This window comes from Eubalaena glacialis, chromosome 9, assembly GCF_028564815.1.
Source record: "Eubalaena glacialis isolate mEubGla1 chromosome 9, mEubGla1.1.hap2.+ XY, whole genome shotgun sequence".
Taxonomy (NCBI): Eukaryota; Metazoa; Chordata; class Mammalia; order Artiodactyla; family Balaenidae; genus Eubalaena; species Eubalaena glacialis.
This window is the reverse complement of record NC_083724.1, coordinates 14,312,306-14,329,993: the sequence shown is the minus strand read 5'-3', so window position 1 is coordinate 14,329,993 and position 17,688 is coordinate 14,312,306. Positions and strand designations below refer to the sequence as shown.

The following is a 17,688-nucleotide window of genomic DNA, read 5'->3' as shown; positions in this document are numbered from 1 at the left end:
AAGTCCCCAGTGCTGCCTGGCCTCAGTTTCCCCAAGTGCGAGAGGAGATGTTGGGCTTTGATGAGTGTTTCCCAGTCCAGGTTGAGCCTCATAACCCCAGGTTCCCAGGCCCCACCCCGAGCTATAGACAGACGCTGGGCGTGGGGTTTTCAGGAGCTCCCCAGGTAATTCTGCTGCACACCTGGTCTGCAGAGGTGTTTGGGAACCATGCGGCTCATGGCTGCTTTCCCCTGGGCCTCAGAGGGGCTGCTCAGCCTCTGCTTGACTTTACGTGGGATCTTAGCTCCCCTACCAGGTTTCTAGGGAATGTGTATTGCTTTTGCACAGTCGTGAAGTCCGAAAATCGTTAAGTTGGACCATCACAAGTCGGGGACCGTCTATACAGAGTACATCACACAGCAGAAGTGACATGGTGCATGGTGCGTGATCCAAGGTGTAAGTGACATGGGACGCAGCACGTGGACTGTGCACCAGGGTACACAGGCAGGACAAGGTATGAGGAACACAGGGCCTGGTATGGGACACAGAGAACACGGTGTATGTGACAATGGGCGTGGTTCAAAGTATATGACGCAAGGACATGGTCCCCAGGGTGTAGGGTTTGATGTACGGCAATGGGGCACAGAGGGTCCTTTTTTCATGTCAGTGCCTGGGGCCCCAGCATGTGGCAGCAGGAGCCAATTTTCTCCTCTCACAAAGGCCTGTCTGGTTTGTCTCCTCCTCCTCTCTGCCTCTTTGGATGCCAAAGAGTGGGAGTGTCCCAGAGGAGTGGGGCCCAGAGTACCCCCCTACCAGCTCAGACAGGGGTCAAGGCTTGGGGCCAAGTTCATGGCTCAGGAAGAGCCTGCCAGGCCCCCAAGTGCCCTCTGTCAGAGGCAGCTGTGAGCCCCTGTTGGCTGGGCTGGAGCCAGGTAATTTTCCTCTAAGCCGTCCTCCCTCCTGCTCCCCTCCCTGGCTGCCACTGCCGGCTGTGAGCGCGTCTTAGTTCCGGGGCTTAAGGGAGAGAGAGCCCCTACTGCTGCTGGGGCAGAGGAGCCGATCCCTACCAGCTGCTGTCAGCGTGGGGGAAACGGAGGTGCAGGTGCAGGGAGGAGGCAATGGCTCCCGCGCTAGTGTTTCCCAAGCCCTCCTGGCACCTGACGCTCACTCCCTTACCTTGTCTCATCTGCACAAGGCCTCCAATAGCCTGATGAGGAGACTGAAGCTCAGGGAGGCAAAGAGCTTGCCCGAGGTCATGCAGTCAGAGGCACAGCTGAGGCTAGACCCCCGCTCTCCAGGAGGCGGGAGATTGAGGACGTATAGAGGCAAGAGGTGTCGCAGAGGGTGTCGGGGGCAAGGTGGAGGGGGGGTGTCAGTGGGTGATGAGGCTGCAAGAGCGTGTAGGTCCCAGATCCCAGAGGGCCTTAAAAGCCAAGCTTAGGAGTCCTGACTTCTTTCAGTTTGCACTGGGGTCCGTGGAAGGGTCTTGAGCAGGGAATGATGCGATCCCTGTGGATAACGGGAGAGTCGAAGGCACTGAGGAAGCTGGTGCAGTGGTTCCAGAGAAAAGATGGGAACCCTGAACCAGGACAGTGTCTGGGATGTGGGAGAGGGAAGTGAGTGTAAATGGGGAGTATGTGGGGTTGAGCGTCTCTGCTCTGGCCTCAGCCCTTGTGTCTGGCCTGGTGGGATGGTACTGGAGTGTCCCAGAGGGTTCTGGAAGCCCTCAGAGGGCTTGATGATGCGGGTCATTGGGCAGGTGCCTGGATGGAGGTGAGGCTGGGAGCACACCTGGGGAAAGGAGACAGCACCCGTTCCGGAGCCCTATCATGTGCCAGGCACTGTGCTTTGTGGACTGGATCTCATTTATTTCTTCCAGCTGGTTACGATTATTCACTGAGCTGGGAAAGGAACAAAAGGGTTCCTTTTGTTAAATATATATATATATATATATATATACCTCTGTTTATGCTTAAGAGGGGAAAGTACGTTTTAAAAAGCCTTATTAAAATTAAAGGGATTAGTAAGGATAAAAAATATCTTTGAATCTCTGGTAGTTCTATTGTAGTTAAAAGTTTGAGATAAATTGCAGAGAATTTCTAATCATACTATAGCATTTGGAGTTTTTCCATAACTGATTTTTACTAGTGTCAAGTTCCGGCAGGCCTGTGAGATAGTCTGGCTTTTCTATACCCAGGGACACAGGTTCAGAGAGGTTGAGTCACTTGCAGGGTCACCTAGGTAGTAAGAGACAGGGCTGGGATCGGGCAGTGACTCCAGAGCCCCTGTTCCTTGGGGTGGGAGCAGACCAGAGGAGAGGGGAGGGCATCATAAAGAGATTTGTGGATGGGGTGGGAGGCAAGGTGGGCTCTTGAAGTGCTGGCTTGAGGCCCCCTCCTGAGATGCCTTCCTATCCTTAGCATCAGCCATCCCTCCAGGTCTCTGGGCCTTGGCTGGGACCCTCCAGTCCTACCCTGCTTTGGATGCAAGGATGCAGAGATAGAAGTCAAGGGTGGGTATGGGGGCCAGTGGGCTGTTCGTTTCCAGGGCCTGGACACATGCTGGGGGGTTGTCTTCGGGTGTTGCGGTTATTGAGCACTTGCTGTGTGCCAATAAGCACAGTGCCGGGAGCTCCTTCAATCCTCCTCCCAGATGACCCCCAGGGTAGGACTCATCACCACATTTTATAGAGGAGGAAATTGAAACACTGCAGAAGGGCCATTGGCCCAAGTCCCCTCCTGAGGTAGGGATTTGGGCTCTGTCCAAACTCAGCCTGGACATTATCTTGTCTTCCCTTGGATGGAAGGTTGTGCACCCCTCACCCTACTGGTCATTCTTGGTATCCCGAGCTCATCTAAGCTCTGCCCCTGCTCCTGGATTCTGGACTCTCTCCTCTGTCCTGAACCTGCCCACTTTGTGTTTCTTGGAAGTTCTGCCTGCAGGGTACAAACTGACACCCAGAAGATGGGCTCCCGCTGACAGGAGGTCTTGGCTGTCACTGGCTGTGCAAGGCTTGGGGACAGAGAAAGGCTTCATTCGGAGCCTGCAGCGAGAGGGATGTGTCACCATCTTCTGAGGTCCTGTCATTATTGCTCCCATCATGGTGATTATTGGGCTAGGGAGCTGGGTCCTGCTGAAGGATGAACTTGATCCCCAGACAGACAGGGGGGGACCTTGACCAGATGCTCAAACACTGTTTGCCTTTTGCTGTTTCTTTCAGAATCCTAAAGTCCCAGCGCCTGAAGTGTCCTTAGAAATGGGCTGGTTTGCTCATCCTCTGAGTCCCCTTGGCTGGGTCACCACTGGGCCACTCATTATCTCTCTGGAAGAGGGGGAAGGAAACCCGCATTTTTGAACATCTGTCTTATGCCAGGCATGGTCCTAGGATCTTCCACATTTATGGTCTCATTCAGTGCTCTCCACTCACCTTTGAGAAAAACATTTTAACCCTGATTTTATACATAAGGAACTTGAGTGGAGAGAGAGAGAGAGAGAGACACTTCCTAGCACCCAGCAAACAACCACCACAGCTTCCTCTATATGTGCATACGCTAGGCCAAGCACCGTGCTAAGCCCCAAACGTATTTTTACCTTACAACATTCTCACAGCAACTCTGGGAAGAAGCTATTCTAATCCCCATTTTACAGATGAGGAAACTGAGGCTCAGAGAGCAGAAGCCACAGAGCCAGAAGTAGTAGGTCGGGATTTATACACAGATTTTCCTGGTGGGAGCTCTTCCCACAGTCACGCACATTGTTTTCCTCTCTGTTGGAAAGCCTTTCCTCTGTGGAGCGGGGAGCTGCCTCCTGTGGCTTTTGCTGCTTCTGGTTCTGGTTTGGGCCCCGTAGGCCCTGCTGCCCCAGGAGGTTGGCAGGTGGAGACTGTGTTCCCATCTTCTACTGGTCCTGCACCGCGGTGCCTGTCGTTGGGCCTCATTGTCCTGCTGCTGATTTGTGTTTGTGCCTGGACTCCCCTATCAGTGGGCCGTGGCGTGCCAGAGGGGCTAGGATACAGCTGTTTGCAGCCCCAGCTGCTGGCCTGCCAAGACTCCCAGGGCCACTGCCCCCCCCCCAGAGAAGGGGACACCGACTTCAAAGTGGACCCTGGCAGGAAGGGCACTGACTCACACCCATGGCCAGATCTGGCTGCTTCCAGGGCACAGGCTCAGGAAGTGGCGGGGCCAGTCCCTCTCTGAATGTCCTGCCCTGGCTCTCAGCACTAGGCGGAGTTGCCTCCAAAGCTGGGAAAGAGCCAGTGGCTTTGGTCCCTGGGACAGTCAGCCTCTTGGAGTCCCACTGGCCATCTCCCCGACAGCTGTCCACACCCAGGATAGACTGGGCCAGGGCAGAGGTCCAGCTGGCCCTTACAGGGCACCTTGTCATGTCATGGGCTCAGGCCTTACCTCTGGCCCAGGAATGGAGACCTGGGTTCTAGGTCTGCTCTGCCAGGTACTTGCTATGTGATTCGCAGAAGTTACACTCTTGTTCTTGGTGTCATAGTCTACAAAGAGAGGATGGACTAGTGAGCGTTGCTACAGATAAGTCCTACTCTGTGCAATGCACTCCAACAGTCTCGCTCCTGAGCTCCCAGCTGGCCTGCAACTGGGCACTACTGTCCCTTTTTACAGATGAGTGACCCAACGCTCAGAGAGGGAAAGCGACTTGCTCCAGGTTCCATAGCCCAGACCTGAACTCAGGAATCCCCTGTGAAGTCTGTAACCTTTCTCCAGCACCACCACACTGCTCTCACGTGGCACGTGCTGAACAGAGGCCTCTGTGCAAAGAAACCAGTTCAAAAAATGGGCACTGGCTTCCCTGGTGGCGCAGTGGTTAAGAATCTGCCTGCCAGTGCAGGGGACACGGGTTCGAGCCCTCGTCCAGGAAGATCCCACATGCTGTGGAGCAACTATGCCCGTTTGCCCCAACTACCGAGCCTGTGCTCTAGAGCCCGCGAGCCACAGCTATTGAGCCTGCGCGCCACAACTACTGAAGACTATGTGCCTAGAGCTCGTGCTCTGCAACAAGAGAAGCCACAGCAATGAGAAGCCCGCGCACCGCAACAAAGTGTAGCCCCCGCTCGCCACAACTGGAGAAAGCCCGCACACAGCAATGAAGACCCAACGCAGCCAAAAATAAATAAAAATAAAATAAATAAATTACATTTATTAAAAAAAAAAAATGGGCACTAACTTTGGGAAGCTTCTACTGTGTGTGGGGCCCTGGCCCTCCTCACTGCTCTGTGAGCTGGGTATCATTCTCCCCATTTTATAGATAAGGAAACTGAGGCCCTGATCACAGGAGCTGAGTCTCCCAGATTCTAAAACGTGTTCTTTCAAGTCCCCAGGGCTCCCCAGACCTCACAGAGGCCCTGTCCGCTTTCACTGGGTTTCGTAACTGCCTTCTCTGTTTACTGCCTGTTGTCCCATTTAGCAAAACCAGAGGGGCGGGTATTCCCAGGAGGACCCAGAGCCCAGCAGTGAGCCAGAAAGCAAACAAGCTCTGAGAGAGGGCTTTCCATGAGTGGCCGGCTGCCCGGGAATCAAGAACAACAGTGTTCGGGGTGAAGAAAAAAGAACAGGGTGGTGTCTTCCAGGGCCAGCCAAGGCCTTTTGTACATCGAGGCCGGGGGCGGAGGGGGAGGCTGCCTGCTCCCGTCTCTGGTAGCTGCCTTGGGAGGTCCAGGGAGACACAGAGGCTAGCCTAAGGTCACAGAGGAGCAGGGCCGGAGCTGGTGGTGGGGGTCCTGGATCCAATTATAGGGGAGAGATGTGGGCCGATGCTGAAAGCTACCTACTGTGTAGCACTAGGCGGGAGCCTGGAATACCCAAGATCAGAGGTCAAGGGGATCTCTGAGGTCCAGAGAAGGGCAGGGACTAGGGCGTACTCACATAGCGAGTGGTGGCAGAGCCGGGCTGCCTCCCAAGTACAGGAGACCGTGACTGACCTGCGTGCCCATGAGTGGCACAGAGTGTAGGTGCCACAGTCCATCTTCCACCCAGTGGCTGCAGCCTGGGGACCTTCCTAGGACAAGCCTCTGTCCTGGGTGCTCACAGGTGCAGGTGCAGGGCTGGAGGGCTGCGACCTCTTCAGCCTGCGAGGCGTGGTAGGGACGGCCGCCCCATGGAGTTCGGGCTGCCAGGCTTGGCTTGGGCTTGACTGAGTCAGCGCCTGCAACCCTTTACCTGTAAAGGGTACTGTTGCTCCCTTCCTGCCCAGGTGGGATGGTGCTGGGAGGCCCTGCTTGATCCCCAGATAGAGCTTGGGCACTGGAGCCAGCCAGACTTGTGTTTGAATCTCAGCAGTGCCTCTTTCTAGCTGAATGACCCCAAGCAAGTGACTGAAACTCCCTGAATCTCTGTTTCCTGGTCTATAAAATGGGAACTTTAGGGCTTCCCTGGTGGCGCAGTGGTTGAGAATCCGCCTGCCAATGCAGGGGACACGGGTTTGAGCCCTGGTCTAGGAAGATCCCACATGCTGCGGAGCAACTAGGCCCGTGAGCCGCAACTACTGAGCCTGCGCGTCTGGAGCCTGTGGTCCGCAACAAGAGAGGCTGCGACAGTGAGAGGCCCGCGCTCCGCGATGAAGAGTGGCCCCCGCTCGCCGCAACTAGAGAAAGCCCTCCCACAGAAACGAAGACCCAACACAGCCAAAAATAAATAAATAAATAAAATTTAAAAACCTTTAAAAAAAAAAAAAAACGGAACTTTAATACCTATTTCCTCTGGTTGCTGTGAGGAGACTCAGTATCAGACACCCCCCACCCCTTCCTCCCTCTCTTCTCCCAGAGATGTCTGGATCCAGAGGTGAGGTGGCATGCTGCCATCAGTGACCGCCGTGCCCCCTTGTGTAGGTCAGGGGCCCTGCACTGTCTCATTCAGAAGGACCTGTAGAGGCAACCTGGACCAGTGCTCCCATTTTACAGATGGAAACCCTGAGGCTTAGAGACGTGTCAGTTCTGGATATGGTTGTAGAGCCAGTATCTGGGAATGCTGGGCTAGGAATGAGGCTTAGAGTCAGAGCATCAGGGCCTACCCCATCTTTTGGGTATCTGGACCTTGAGGCCCAGATAGGGACAGTGATTTTCCCAAGGTCACCCAGGAAGTCTGTGGCAGAGGCAAGCCTAGCACTGGGTGGGGACTCTTCCTTTCTACCTAGAAGTTTTTCTTTTGCATTTAAGTGCCCCCACTGGCCCCTGCCCCCACCCTCGCCCTGAACTCATACATCCTCTTCCAGGCAGGGAGCAGCATAAGACCATGTTGTCCGCATCACAGTCTCCACACATCACTGCCCTGTAGTGAGAGTTTCTAGGCCATGGGCTCCCTGAGGGCAGGAGCCAGGGCCTGTTCACCAGGCCTCCAGCGCTGAGGACCCAGGCTCCAGAGCTATGCGACAGGCAAAGCTGCAGGGCCTTTGTGATCATTAACCAGGGGCCAGTGACCCTGGGCTAGTGGTCAGTGACCCCTGGCACTAAGGCCAAGCCACAGCAGCCCTCTGTTAATCACCAACTGAGCAGAAAGGACTGCTCAGCTGGGCCGGATGCCCCCTCAGGTTCATTCGGGGGACAGGGATGACAAGGAAATTTCTTCTTCCTGCTTGTTCGGATTTTCCAAATTGTCTAATGAGCAGGTATCATTGTCTATTCTAAAGGTATTATTTCTAGATCAGTCTTTTTTTTTTTTTCTCGGCCATGCCACGCGGCATACAGGATCTTAGTTCCCCGACCAGGGATGGAATCCGTGCCCCCTGCAGTGGAAGCGCAGAGTCTTAACCACTGGACTGCCGAGGAAGTCCCCCTAGATCAGTCTTTCATAAAACAAAACAAAACAAAAAAAAACTTCATTGGATAAATACTTGTAAATAGTTTCAATCCCTATAGCACATTAAAAAAAAATTTTCACACAAGTATATTGAGGTATAATTTAGATACCGTAACAATTCACCCATTGTAAGCAGACAGGACTATGATTTTTAGTACATTTTTCAGTTGTGTAATCATCACCATAATCCAGAGTTAGAATGTTTTCATCACCCTAAAATGTTCCCTTGTGCCAATTGCAGCGATGTGGGTGCTTAACCCCAACCTCTTCATCCCTTTCAAACAAACTGGCTTGACACTTTGGTGTTTACCCTCCTTGATTTTTTTAAGGATGTATACAAAAACAGACACCCTCATAAAACAGAGGAGAGGAGTCACATTATAGTTATTGCACAATTTGCTTTTTGCACTTGGAGATCTCTCCGTGCTTATTGAGCGCCTACTATGTGCCAGGCACGGTCCGCACTAGCTTATTCTTTTTTCACAGCTGCAGAGTGGTCCATTGTATGGCGGCTCCATAATTTGTTTAACCGGGACATTTGGGTCCTTTCCAGTTTTCTTCAAACAATGCTTCAGTGAACATCCTTGCATGTATATTTCCGTGTTCCTCTGTAAGTGATACTGAAGGAAATGGCACTGTTGTCGCATTACCTGTTTCGAATTTGTGGTCATAAATTGCTCTCTAGAGAGGGGAAACTGGTTTATACTTCCATCAAGAGCATATGAGAACTGTGGGGTTTTTATAATCCTCGAAATGCCTAAGGAGAGGGAAGAGCTCTCTGAATTTAGGCCAGAGCTGATCCACTGCAGGCTCTGCAGGCCCAGGACTAGACATAGAGCTTCAAGAACTCGGGCATCTCTCTGTGGTTCCCCACAGACACTGGGATAAAATTCAGACTCTTCAGTGTGACACACAGGCCCCTGTGACCCCGCCGCCCTCTCCAGCCTCATCTCTTCTTGCTACTGTGTTTCAGACAGGACCCCTCCTTAGTCACTGCATGTGGCCTGAATTTGCCCTTTGCCCGTGCTGTTTCCTCCCCAGAATGCCTCTTCTTCTCAATCTCCCTCCTCCCTGTCCTTCAAGGCCCAGGTCACAAGTCCCTTTGTCCATGAAGCTTTCTTATAATCCCTGCAGTCTGATTTGTCTTCTCCGTGTGTGTGTTCATTTAGCTCTTTATCTGACCCACAGTCCACCTTAAATGGGAGGAAGTTGTGTGTGATGGAAGGCAAACTTCAGCCTGATTAGATAGAAACTGGGCTCCAGGAGGAGCTGGGGCGGATGACTAGAGCTCGTGGGGAAGGGGGATGGGAACTCCCATTTACTAATTGTCAGACCAGGCCATTTTCACACAGAGAGACTGGTTTAATTCTCAGCAACCACTTTATACCCATTTACTAGATGAGGAGACTGAGGCAGAGAAGAAGAAAGTAACTTACACACAGTGGATTGGAGGTGGGAATCAAACCCAGGTCTCCAGCTTTTCCATTCTCTTCCCTGTCATTGCATTCCCTGTTATTGGGAAAGGAGGAGATCTGGGATGCAAAGGGAACTTGGAAATAGAGAAGCTGGGTCCAGCAGAGTAGTGAGAGGGAGAAGAGAGGGGCTGGCGAAGGTGGGAAGCAGGCCTGGGTGAATCCGAATAGCACTTCTAACCCAGTGACTGACTGTAAGCCTCCAGTGGGAGAGTGAGAGATGGGAAGGGAGCCTGGGAGAAGGGCAAGAGGCTTGAATCCTTGACTTCCCCAGGGAGAGCCAATAGGACCTAAAACTGAAAAAAACAAGAACAAAACCAAAACAAACACCCCCCCCCAAAAAAAGAAAAAACCCCAAACAACAAGGGCTTGTTATGTAAGACATGAAGGCAAACACTGAAATCAGCTGAAGGAGGAAGATAGAAGTGGTTGGTTGCCCCAAGGTAGAAGTAAGTGGGGTTGAGAGGCAAAAATTTGCATAAATAACGTGACTTTAAGTTTTTATCAAAACAACCTTTTACAAAATAAAAACTTTTTTAAAAGGAGGGAAAGAAGGGCAGTCTTGAGTAAAATAGAACCTGCAATCCGAGAAGTTGAGAGATCTGCCTGCCCCTCTCTGTCTGGCTTTTTCAAGGGTCCAGTGAAGGTCAGCCCCCTGGACTGTGTCCTCAGCTGGTGACAGCCACATGCTGCCTAAGTGGGTGGTCCACTCAGAGCACCTGGGGTGAAATCTTGGCTTTCGTTTCCTAGTTGTGTGCAAATTGCTTGACCTTTCTGCACTCAGTTTTCCCCTCGTTAAAATGGGGCTGTCGATAGTACCCAGTCTGTAAAGGATGTTAGGATGTGTCAGTTTTCATATGAAGTGGAAAATAAATGTTAGTTCATGGTATTTTTTGCTGGAGACGTTAGGGGTGGAGAGGGGAGGGGTCTTTGCATGGATCATACAGGAGGCTAAGATGGGTGAGCTCCTTGCCATTCTTACGTGTGCCCATTTAGTGTGCACTGAGTTAGCGCCTGCTGTATGCCAGGTCCTGTGCTTGGTCTCCACCCCTGAGCTGGGGTGAAGGGGTGGCCACGCCCAGTTGGATCTGTCCCTGTGGGAACCCCGAGGTCTCTAAAATCCAGGCCAGATCCCCGCCCTTCCCAGGCCCGCGGGGGCCCAGCCCTGCCCAACGCCCTGGGGCCCAGCCCTGCCCCACGCCCTCCCTATGGGGCGGTCCCCAGCTTGGGCGGGATGGGCGGACGGCTACTTAAGGTCTGCGACTGGGGAGGCCCAGGCTGCCGCCCAGGTCTTCTGCCGCCGTCGCTGCCATGGCTCCACACCGCTCCGCGCTGCTGGGCGCGCTGGTCCTGGCGCTGTGCGCGCTGTCGCCGCCGGCCCGCGCCGCCACCGCGTCGCGGGGGGCGCCCCAAGTACGGGCGCCCCAGGGGCGGGTGACCCAGGCGCGGGTGAGTGCCCGGGGGGCCACGGGGGGCTCCCGGAGTAACTCTCTATTGTAAGTTCTTGCAGATACAGCGCTAGGAAAAGGGGAGTAATTCAGGTCTAGAATGGAAAAACTGTTTTGTTGCTTTGTAAGTATCTCTTGCTGCTTCCGGGGCTCCGGTGGATGGGGGTGGGAGCCTCAGGGCCCTGGCTGTTTCCCTTCCTAGAGGCTAACCTCACCTTGGCCGGATTTCTTTTTCCCTCGGTGCTACCTTCTGATTTCTTACCCATCTCTGCCCCCTGATTTCTCCTCTTCCTTGCCTGATTTCTCCTTCCCTCTGCCTCATTTCTCTCCTTCCCTCTTCTGATTTCTTCTTCCATTTCAGATTTTTCTTTCTCATCTAATTTCTCTCTGCCTCTTCAATATTTTCCCCCTCTTTCTTGTATGATCTCACCTCCGCCTGCTTACCGTCCTTCCTGTTATTTATTCTCCCCTCTCTGGTACCTCCTCTGCCCTGTCTGGTTTCTCCTCACTCCTGCTGTTCTTTTGTGTTCTCCATCCCTCTGCCTGAGTTCTCCCATCTGTTTTTTTTGACTTCTTCCACCAGATCCGGCCCGAGGTGACCTGCGCCTGCTGATTTCCACCCTCTGACTCCAAGCTAACCATCCCGCTCTGCTCCATCTCTAGCCCCAGTGCATGTCTGACGGCCTTCCCCCATCCTTGACCACCTCATCTCCAACAGGCTCCTGCAGACCCCGGCTGCGTCCTCTCGCCTTTTCCAAGAAATGGAATTTGCGGGGTGGGGTTTTGGGGGCAGGAGGGAGGAGGCAGACAGCGCAGGAGGCCACTTGGGCTCAGTCATCTAGGCCCTTCTTGGAGGTGTGGACATGGACATGGATGGGGCATGGGAAATCTTCCCACTTCCAAAGAGCAAAAGCAGACAGGCTGTGTGACCTTGGGCTAGTCCCCTTCCCCTCTTGGGGCCTCAATTTTCCTGTCTGCAGGGTGGAGTTGGATAATGAACTCTCTGAGGACCCTTCTAGTTCTAAGGACCACTGAGGATGCTGGAAGGGAACAAGCTGAGCCCCTGGCGACCCCCACATTTACCATTGCCATCTGAGGGGTCTCCCCACGGTCCCAAAACTCGTGCTCTTAGAGCATGGGCCAATTCCTGCTCTGTCATTTCCTAGCTGGGGGTCCCCGTCTTCACCTCTCTGCGCCTCGGCTGTTGCATCTAATTGGCACTAAGAAAGGAAGAGAGAAGGGAGGGAGAGCCTTCTGTCCCCCCATCACCAGGGAGCTGAGGAGGGGAGACAGATGCTGGCCACGGACAGGGTTTGGAGCCTAAACTCTGCCCTGTTTGCTCACTCGTCGAGCAGGGGTCATAGAACGGGGTGGGGAGAGTCAGCGGCTCAAGTGAGATGCTCTTGGTGCTGGAAACCACCCTCCCTCGTGCCCCGGGGTGGGGTCTCTCCCCGCCAAGGCCCCTGCCCTCACTCAGGCTCCTCCCCGTCTCTTGCAGCCCAGCAGCATGGTGGTGGAACACCCCGAGTTCCTCAAGGCGGGGAAGGAGCCCGGCCTGCAGATCTGGCGTGTGGAGAAGTTCGACCTGGTTCCCGTGCCCCCCAACCTTTACGGAGACTTCTTCACAGGCGATGCCTATGTCATCCTGAAGACGGTACAGCTGAGGAATGGGAACCTGCAGTACGACCTCCACTACTGGCTGGGTGAGGCTGGCCCCGCCCAAGCCCCCATCCCAGCCCCTCTGCTGTAAAGCACAGACCTTTGAGGCGTGGTCGCCAGGAAGTGCCCACGGGAATTAAGTGACTATTGACCATCAAGTGTGTGCCAGACCCTTGGTTACATGTTCCCAAGACTCTAGAGCCAGCCTGCCCAAGTTCAGACCCCGGCTCTGCCCTTTGGCAAGATATTCAGTGTCTCTGTAAAGTGGACCTGATGATTGCACTGGACTACCTCATAGGACTGTTGTGAGGGTTAAACAAGCCACTATGGCACACAGACTGGGGGTGACTTGGGGACCCTGGACCCCCTGCACAGCTCCAGCCACACTCCAGTTTGCCCTTCAGAGTCGGAGCCTGGAGTCCTGCCACGGCTCTGCTGTGTGACCCTGTGAGTCCTGCCCCCTCACTGGGCCTTGGTTTTCTGATGCTCCCTGGCCTGACTTCATGCTCAGGAGGGTTGAGAGTGAGTGCAGGGGGAATGCATCAGAGCTGGGAGGACTCTTAGAGACCTTGGAGTCAGCCTCCCACCTCCCTCATTATACAGATAGATTAACCGAAGCTCGTAGGAGGCAGGGGATTTCCCAGCTTCTACAGCCAGGCCTGGGCACTGCTGGGGGCTCCAGACTCCTCCCCCATGGGAGGCTGGGGCCACTTTACAGAAGACCGGCTCATGCTGCTCTGATGTCCCCCAGGCAATGAATGCAGCCAGGATGAGAGCGGGGCGGCCGCCATCTTCACGGTGCAGCTGGATGACTACCTGAACGGTCGGGCTGTGCAGCACCGTGAGGTCCAGGGCTTCGAGTCTGCCACCTTCCTTGGTTACTTCAAGTCCGGCCTCAAGTACAAGGTGGGTGCTGGGCAGCAGGGACAGATGCACCAATGGCAGGGCTCACTCAGGTCCATCCATCTGTCAGTCTTGTTTGGTGATGTGGGCAGACCGGTCAGAGCTCAGCCTTTGGAGTTGGTTAGCTCTGGGCCCTTCCTAGCTGTGTGACCTTGGACAAATCACACTCTCTCTCTGAGCCTCTGGTTTCTTATTACATTGAGAGAAGAAAATTCTCCATCACTTCACGGGGTCGTCTTCCTAGCCCCAGCAGTAAGTGGTGGGCCATGGGTGGGAACCTTGCTTTCCCGGGGCTTGAGCCTGTACCCTTTAGTTCTTAGTCCCTGCCAACAGGGCCTATGTTAGGTATTTGAAACACATTTGATCACATTTCTCTTTCTGCTTGTTAGAATCCCCCTTGAACTTGAACTCTGAAAAGTCTGAGCCCCAGCCCCAAGCCAGGTAGGGCTGAGCAAAACCAAGCTGGAAGCCCCAAGAGGCTGTGCCGTATATGCTGTATGACTTCTGGGAAACCATTTGGCCTCCCTGAGCCTCCCTTTCCTCTTCTGTTACATGAGAACCAGTTGTACCTGCCCTTCGGGCCTGGGGAGAGGATTTGGTGAAGGCATAGCTGGGAAATGCCTTGCACAGGGCTTGGCACCTTGGAAGGGCTCCTGGAAAGCTGTAGTTTTACAAAGCTGGGGTTCTCTTTGGTCAGGATAAGGAGGGGATCATAAGCTTTGATGGTCTTAATGTCAGAGTTCAAATCGCTTATTTTAAGAGAGGGAGGGGCAACTGAGGCATAGAGAGGTTAAGCAGCTGGTCCAGGGTCACACAGCAAGTCAGTCCCAGAGCCAGGACCAGAACCCAGATCTCCTGACTCCCAGCTTTTTCCCACTTCACCAACCTGCTTCTCATGAGCAGGGTTCTAGGATAGGTATTAAGCCCCATCTATGCTGCCGATGTGCTGTGTGACCTTAGAGAAGTCATCATCCATCTCTGGGCCTCCGGGTTGTCTGTGTTAGCAGGGTGGCCACACTGTCTGCTCAGCTGACGCATCAGGGATTAGGTGATGGAAAAGCTCTCATGAGACTGAGATAGCAGAGGGCAGGGTGTGTTGTGGGAACAGGGCCTCAGCCCTGCGCTGGGTGGAGCAGGGTTGGATTCCCTGGAGCCTACCAGCACCCCTGTCAGCCACACCCACGCCCACAGTGCCTCCTGCGGAGCTGTCCAGCTCTACCTTCTTTCTACAGCCTCTTCTGGGGCCTTGGTACCGACGGAGGGAGGGGTGAGAAGCTTGGGACCCAGTCCCTGGACTTGGAGAAGGACCAGGGCTTTTTGCAGCTCCTGGAGCAGAAAACGGAAAGGACACTCGATCAGGAGTCAGAGAGATTGGTTCAGATCCCAAGGCCACCCCTCTCCCTGCTTTTGCCTCCAGGTGGGCGCGCTCACATATTTGTCATTCATTCAGCAAATAGTCATCAAGCCCCTCGAGCAACAGCGCCTGATTATTGTTGTTGCTGTCTGGACAGCAGCGACTTAACTTGTGGACAAGTTAAGCAGCTTACAGAGCTGGTAAGTGACAGAGCTGGGATTTAAACCCAGGTGTGAAGGGCCTCGCACAGAACGAGTTCAGAGTGGACATTTGAAGACTCCCTGGTCTCTGATCTTAGCTCAGATGGAGCCTAGGAATCTGCATGTTTAGCAAGCCTCCTCCACCCTCCGGTGTTTTTTCCAAGATGTTCTTGGCCCATACTCAGAGGAATGCTCCAGGGGATGGGTTCCCAGCCCAAGCCTGGATTCGGGACTTCAGTCCTGAGAGGCCCTGGCTTTCGGTGGAAATGTGAGGTCCAAGGCCAGTCCTGCTTTCCACCTTCTGCAAGTCCTCCCGCTGCCCCTGCACTTGGCAGGCCCAGTTCAAGGTTCTCGGCCTGGCGCCCTCATCAATTATAGATTTCCAAGGAGCAGAGCTTGTTACGCAAGACTTGTTTCTGTGAAAGCCTGCTCCTCGGAGCCAGTTCCGTCCTCGGGGTGTGAGAAGGGGCAGGGAGGGGACGAGAGCCGCTAGAAAGGGCTATCACAGGGCCTGTGCTGTCCTGTTCCGTGACCTCCACATCCTTATAGTCATTGCATTTGATCCCTCCTCCTCCTCCTCCTCTTTTTCTTCCTCCTCCTCCTCCTGACTCTCAGACAGAACCCTAAAGACCCCATGGGGCTGCGTTATTTGAAAACCTTTGTTCAAGCAGAGTCTGGGGTGGCCTGAGTCCTAGAAGCTCCCGGAACGCAATGGGAACTCACAGAATCACTTGAACCCTTCCTGTCCTCCCTCCTGTTTCTTAGATGAGGAACCCTGAGTTTAGAGGGTGGAGGGGACCAGCTCCAATCAGTAAGTTTTTCTTTGTTTTATAACATATTTTAAAATGTAGATCTTTATAGCTTTTATCCTTCTTCAGACTACAAGTGTGATACAAGCTTATTGTAAAATGTCAAACGTAGAAATATGGCTTCTAGGAAGTAAAAGTCCCCCATGATTCTACTCTTGGAGATATACACCAAATGGTACATAATTTTTCTCTCTCTATATATGAACATATATGTTATTTATTTTTTTAGCCGCACCGCGCGGCATGCGGGATCTTCCCCATGACCAGGAATCGAACCCATGCCCCCTGCAGTGGAAGCGCAGAGTCTTAACCACCGGACTGCCAGGGAAGTCCCTATATGAACGTATAGATGTGTATATTATATATAGATATAGAATCTATACATATATATGATATATGTGTATATATATCATCCCTTTAATTTGGAAAGTGGCTTTTAAAACAATATCCTATTAAATTTTGTTCAAATAATTTGATGCCAATCTCTGCCCACCTAATGATTAGACCATAGAAAGCAACAATCAATCCTAAAGATTAAAATAAAAATAGTGAAAAATAGTAAAACTTTCCAAAAAGTCCTGCCCCTTATACTTGGAGATCCACTAATGTCTCCTAAGAGCTTACTTTTATTTTTTTGTTAACTAATCTTTCTAAGTCTAATTTCCTAGATCAGTAAGATTAGAGGAGTTAATTAATCAGGAAATGCCTGTCCATACTCATTAGAAATCAAGTATTCTTTTAATTTATAAATTCATATACAGAGAATTTATTGGAACCAAGATTTATGCCATTGAACAACACTTTTCCTTTTTTAAAAGAAAGTTTCTATTTTTTTGATAAAAAATAAAAGGTACACTTGTACAAGTAAAATATTTTAGAGATGTATTTCTAAAAGTTAAGGGTCTTTCTCTTCCCTCATTTCCCCATTTCTTCCTCTCTGAGGAATCCATGAAAATGGTCCATGTGTCCGTTCAGCACCTTTTGGAAAAGCTTTTCAGATCCACGGTCTCTTTACCTCCAGCTGAATGGGGTCCCGGGGTCAGTGGTGCCCACAGACACTCAGGAGTTCCTGGGCTGGCAGACTTGGGCAAGGCTGGTCCCTAGATGGGCGAACTTGGGGGTAAAATTTCCACCAATTATCTGGGACCCTGGGCACGGGGCTGAACCTCTTTTCACCTCAGTTTCCATGCCTGTGAAATGGGGTAATGAGAGTTGCTACCTCAGGGGCTTGTGGGGACCACATTGCATGGCCATAAAGCAGGTGCCTCAGCCTCTGTCACAGGTCTAGTAAGTGGCAGCCTCTGCGGTCATTACCAGGTGAGCACGGGGCATTGCATCTTCTTCCCCAGCAGGAGGGTCCCTGAAGCCAGGTGGAAAGAAAGGCTCTGAGAATACCTTGGCCGCCCTGCTGGGCCCAAGGGGATGCTCTTGAAAGGCCTCATGGTGGTACTAAGAAAGGACACCAGGGGGCGCTCCACTCACAACAGGGAAAACATTTCAACTTGAAGAACCTTGCTCTGAACAGTGGTTTGTTCCTGCCTCCCATCCTGGGTGACCCTAGTGACCTTTGCTCTGAGAAAACCTGATGTTGGGGGAAAATGTGGCCCTTACAAATTTAGTTACACCTGGGTTTGCATCCTAGCTCTACCATTTACTAGCTTCGAGATCTTAGGCAAGTCTCTTCACTTCTGGCATCTGCATTTCTCATCTGTAAGATGGGGATGATGACACCTCCCTCATAGATGACACATACAAAATGCCCAGCAGAGTGGGCATTATCATTTCACAGCCACTTCCATATTGCTTACTGTGTGTAGACGTAATAGGAACCCAATTATACTCACTCCCTTTGTCCCTTGCCCTCATGGACTCTGTGCGGCAAGTCAGACTTGGCTTTGCTCTGCAAACTGAGGTGTCAGCAAGGGACCTGGAGCGGGTGGCCACATTTCTGGCCTTAGTGGCCCTTGACCTGTGGAGCAGGGAGGTGAGTGCCAGATTGGAAACAGGAGGCAAGGTTTTACTCCTTAGCTTTGCTGCGTGCTTGTTG

General features: G+C 52.7%; 1 protein-coding gene across 3 annotated transcripts in view; it reads left to right on the top strand.

The window, feature by feature from the left end:
* The window catches only part of GSN (gelsolin), a 55,617-nt gene that overhangs the window by 18,123 nt on the left and 19,806 nt on the right, over window positions 1-17,688 (top strand). Inside the window, exons 2-4 of one of the 3 annotated variants that reach the window (XM_061199995.1) lie at window positions 10,770-10,840; window positions 12,215-12,419; window positions 13,127-13,281. In XM_061199995.1, coding sequence (XP_061055978.1) covers window positions 10,817-10,840; window positions 12,215-12,419; window positions 13,127-13,281 — 384 coding nt within the window. In that variant the 5' untranslated portion in view covers window positions 10,770-10,816. Of the gene's footprint in view, window positions 1-10,564; window positions 10,718-10,769; window positions 10,841-12,214; window positions 12,420-13,126; window positions 13,282-17,688 lie in introns of those variants that run through there. The other 2 variants (XM_061199994.1, XM_061199996.1) reach the window with 2 other exon arrangements.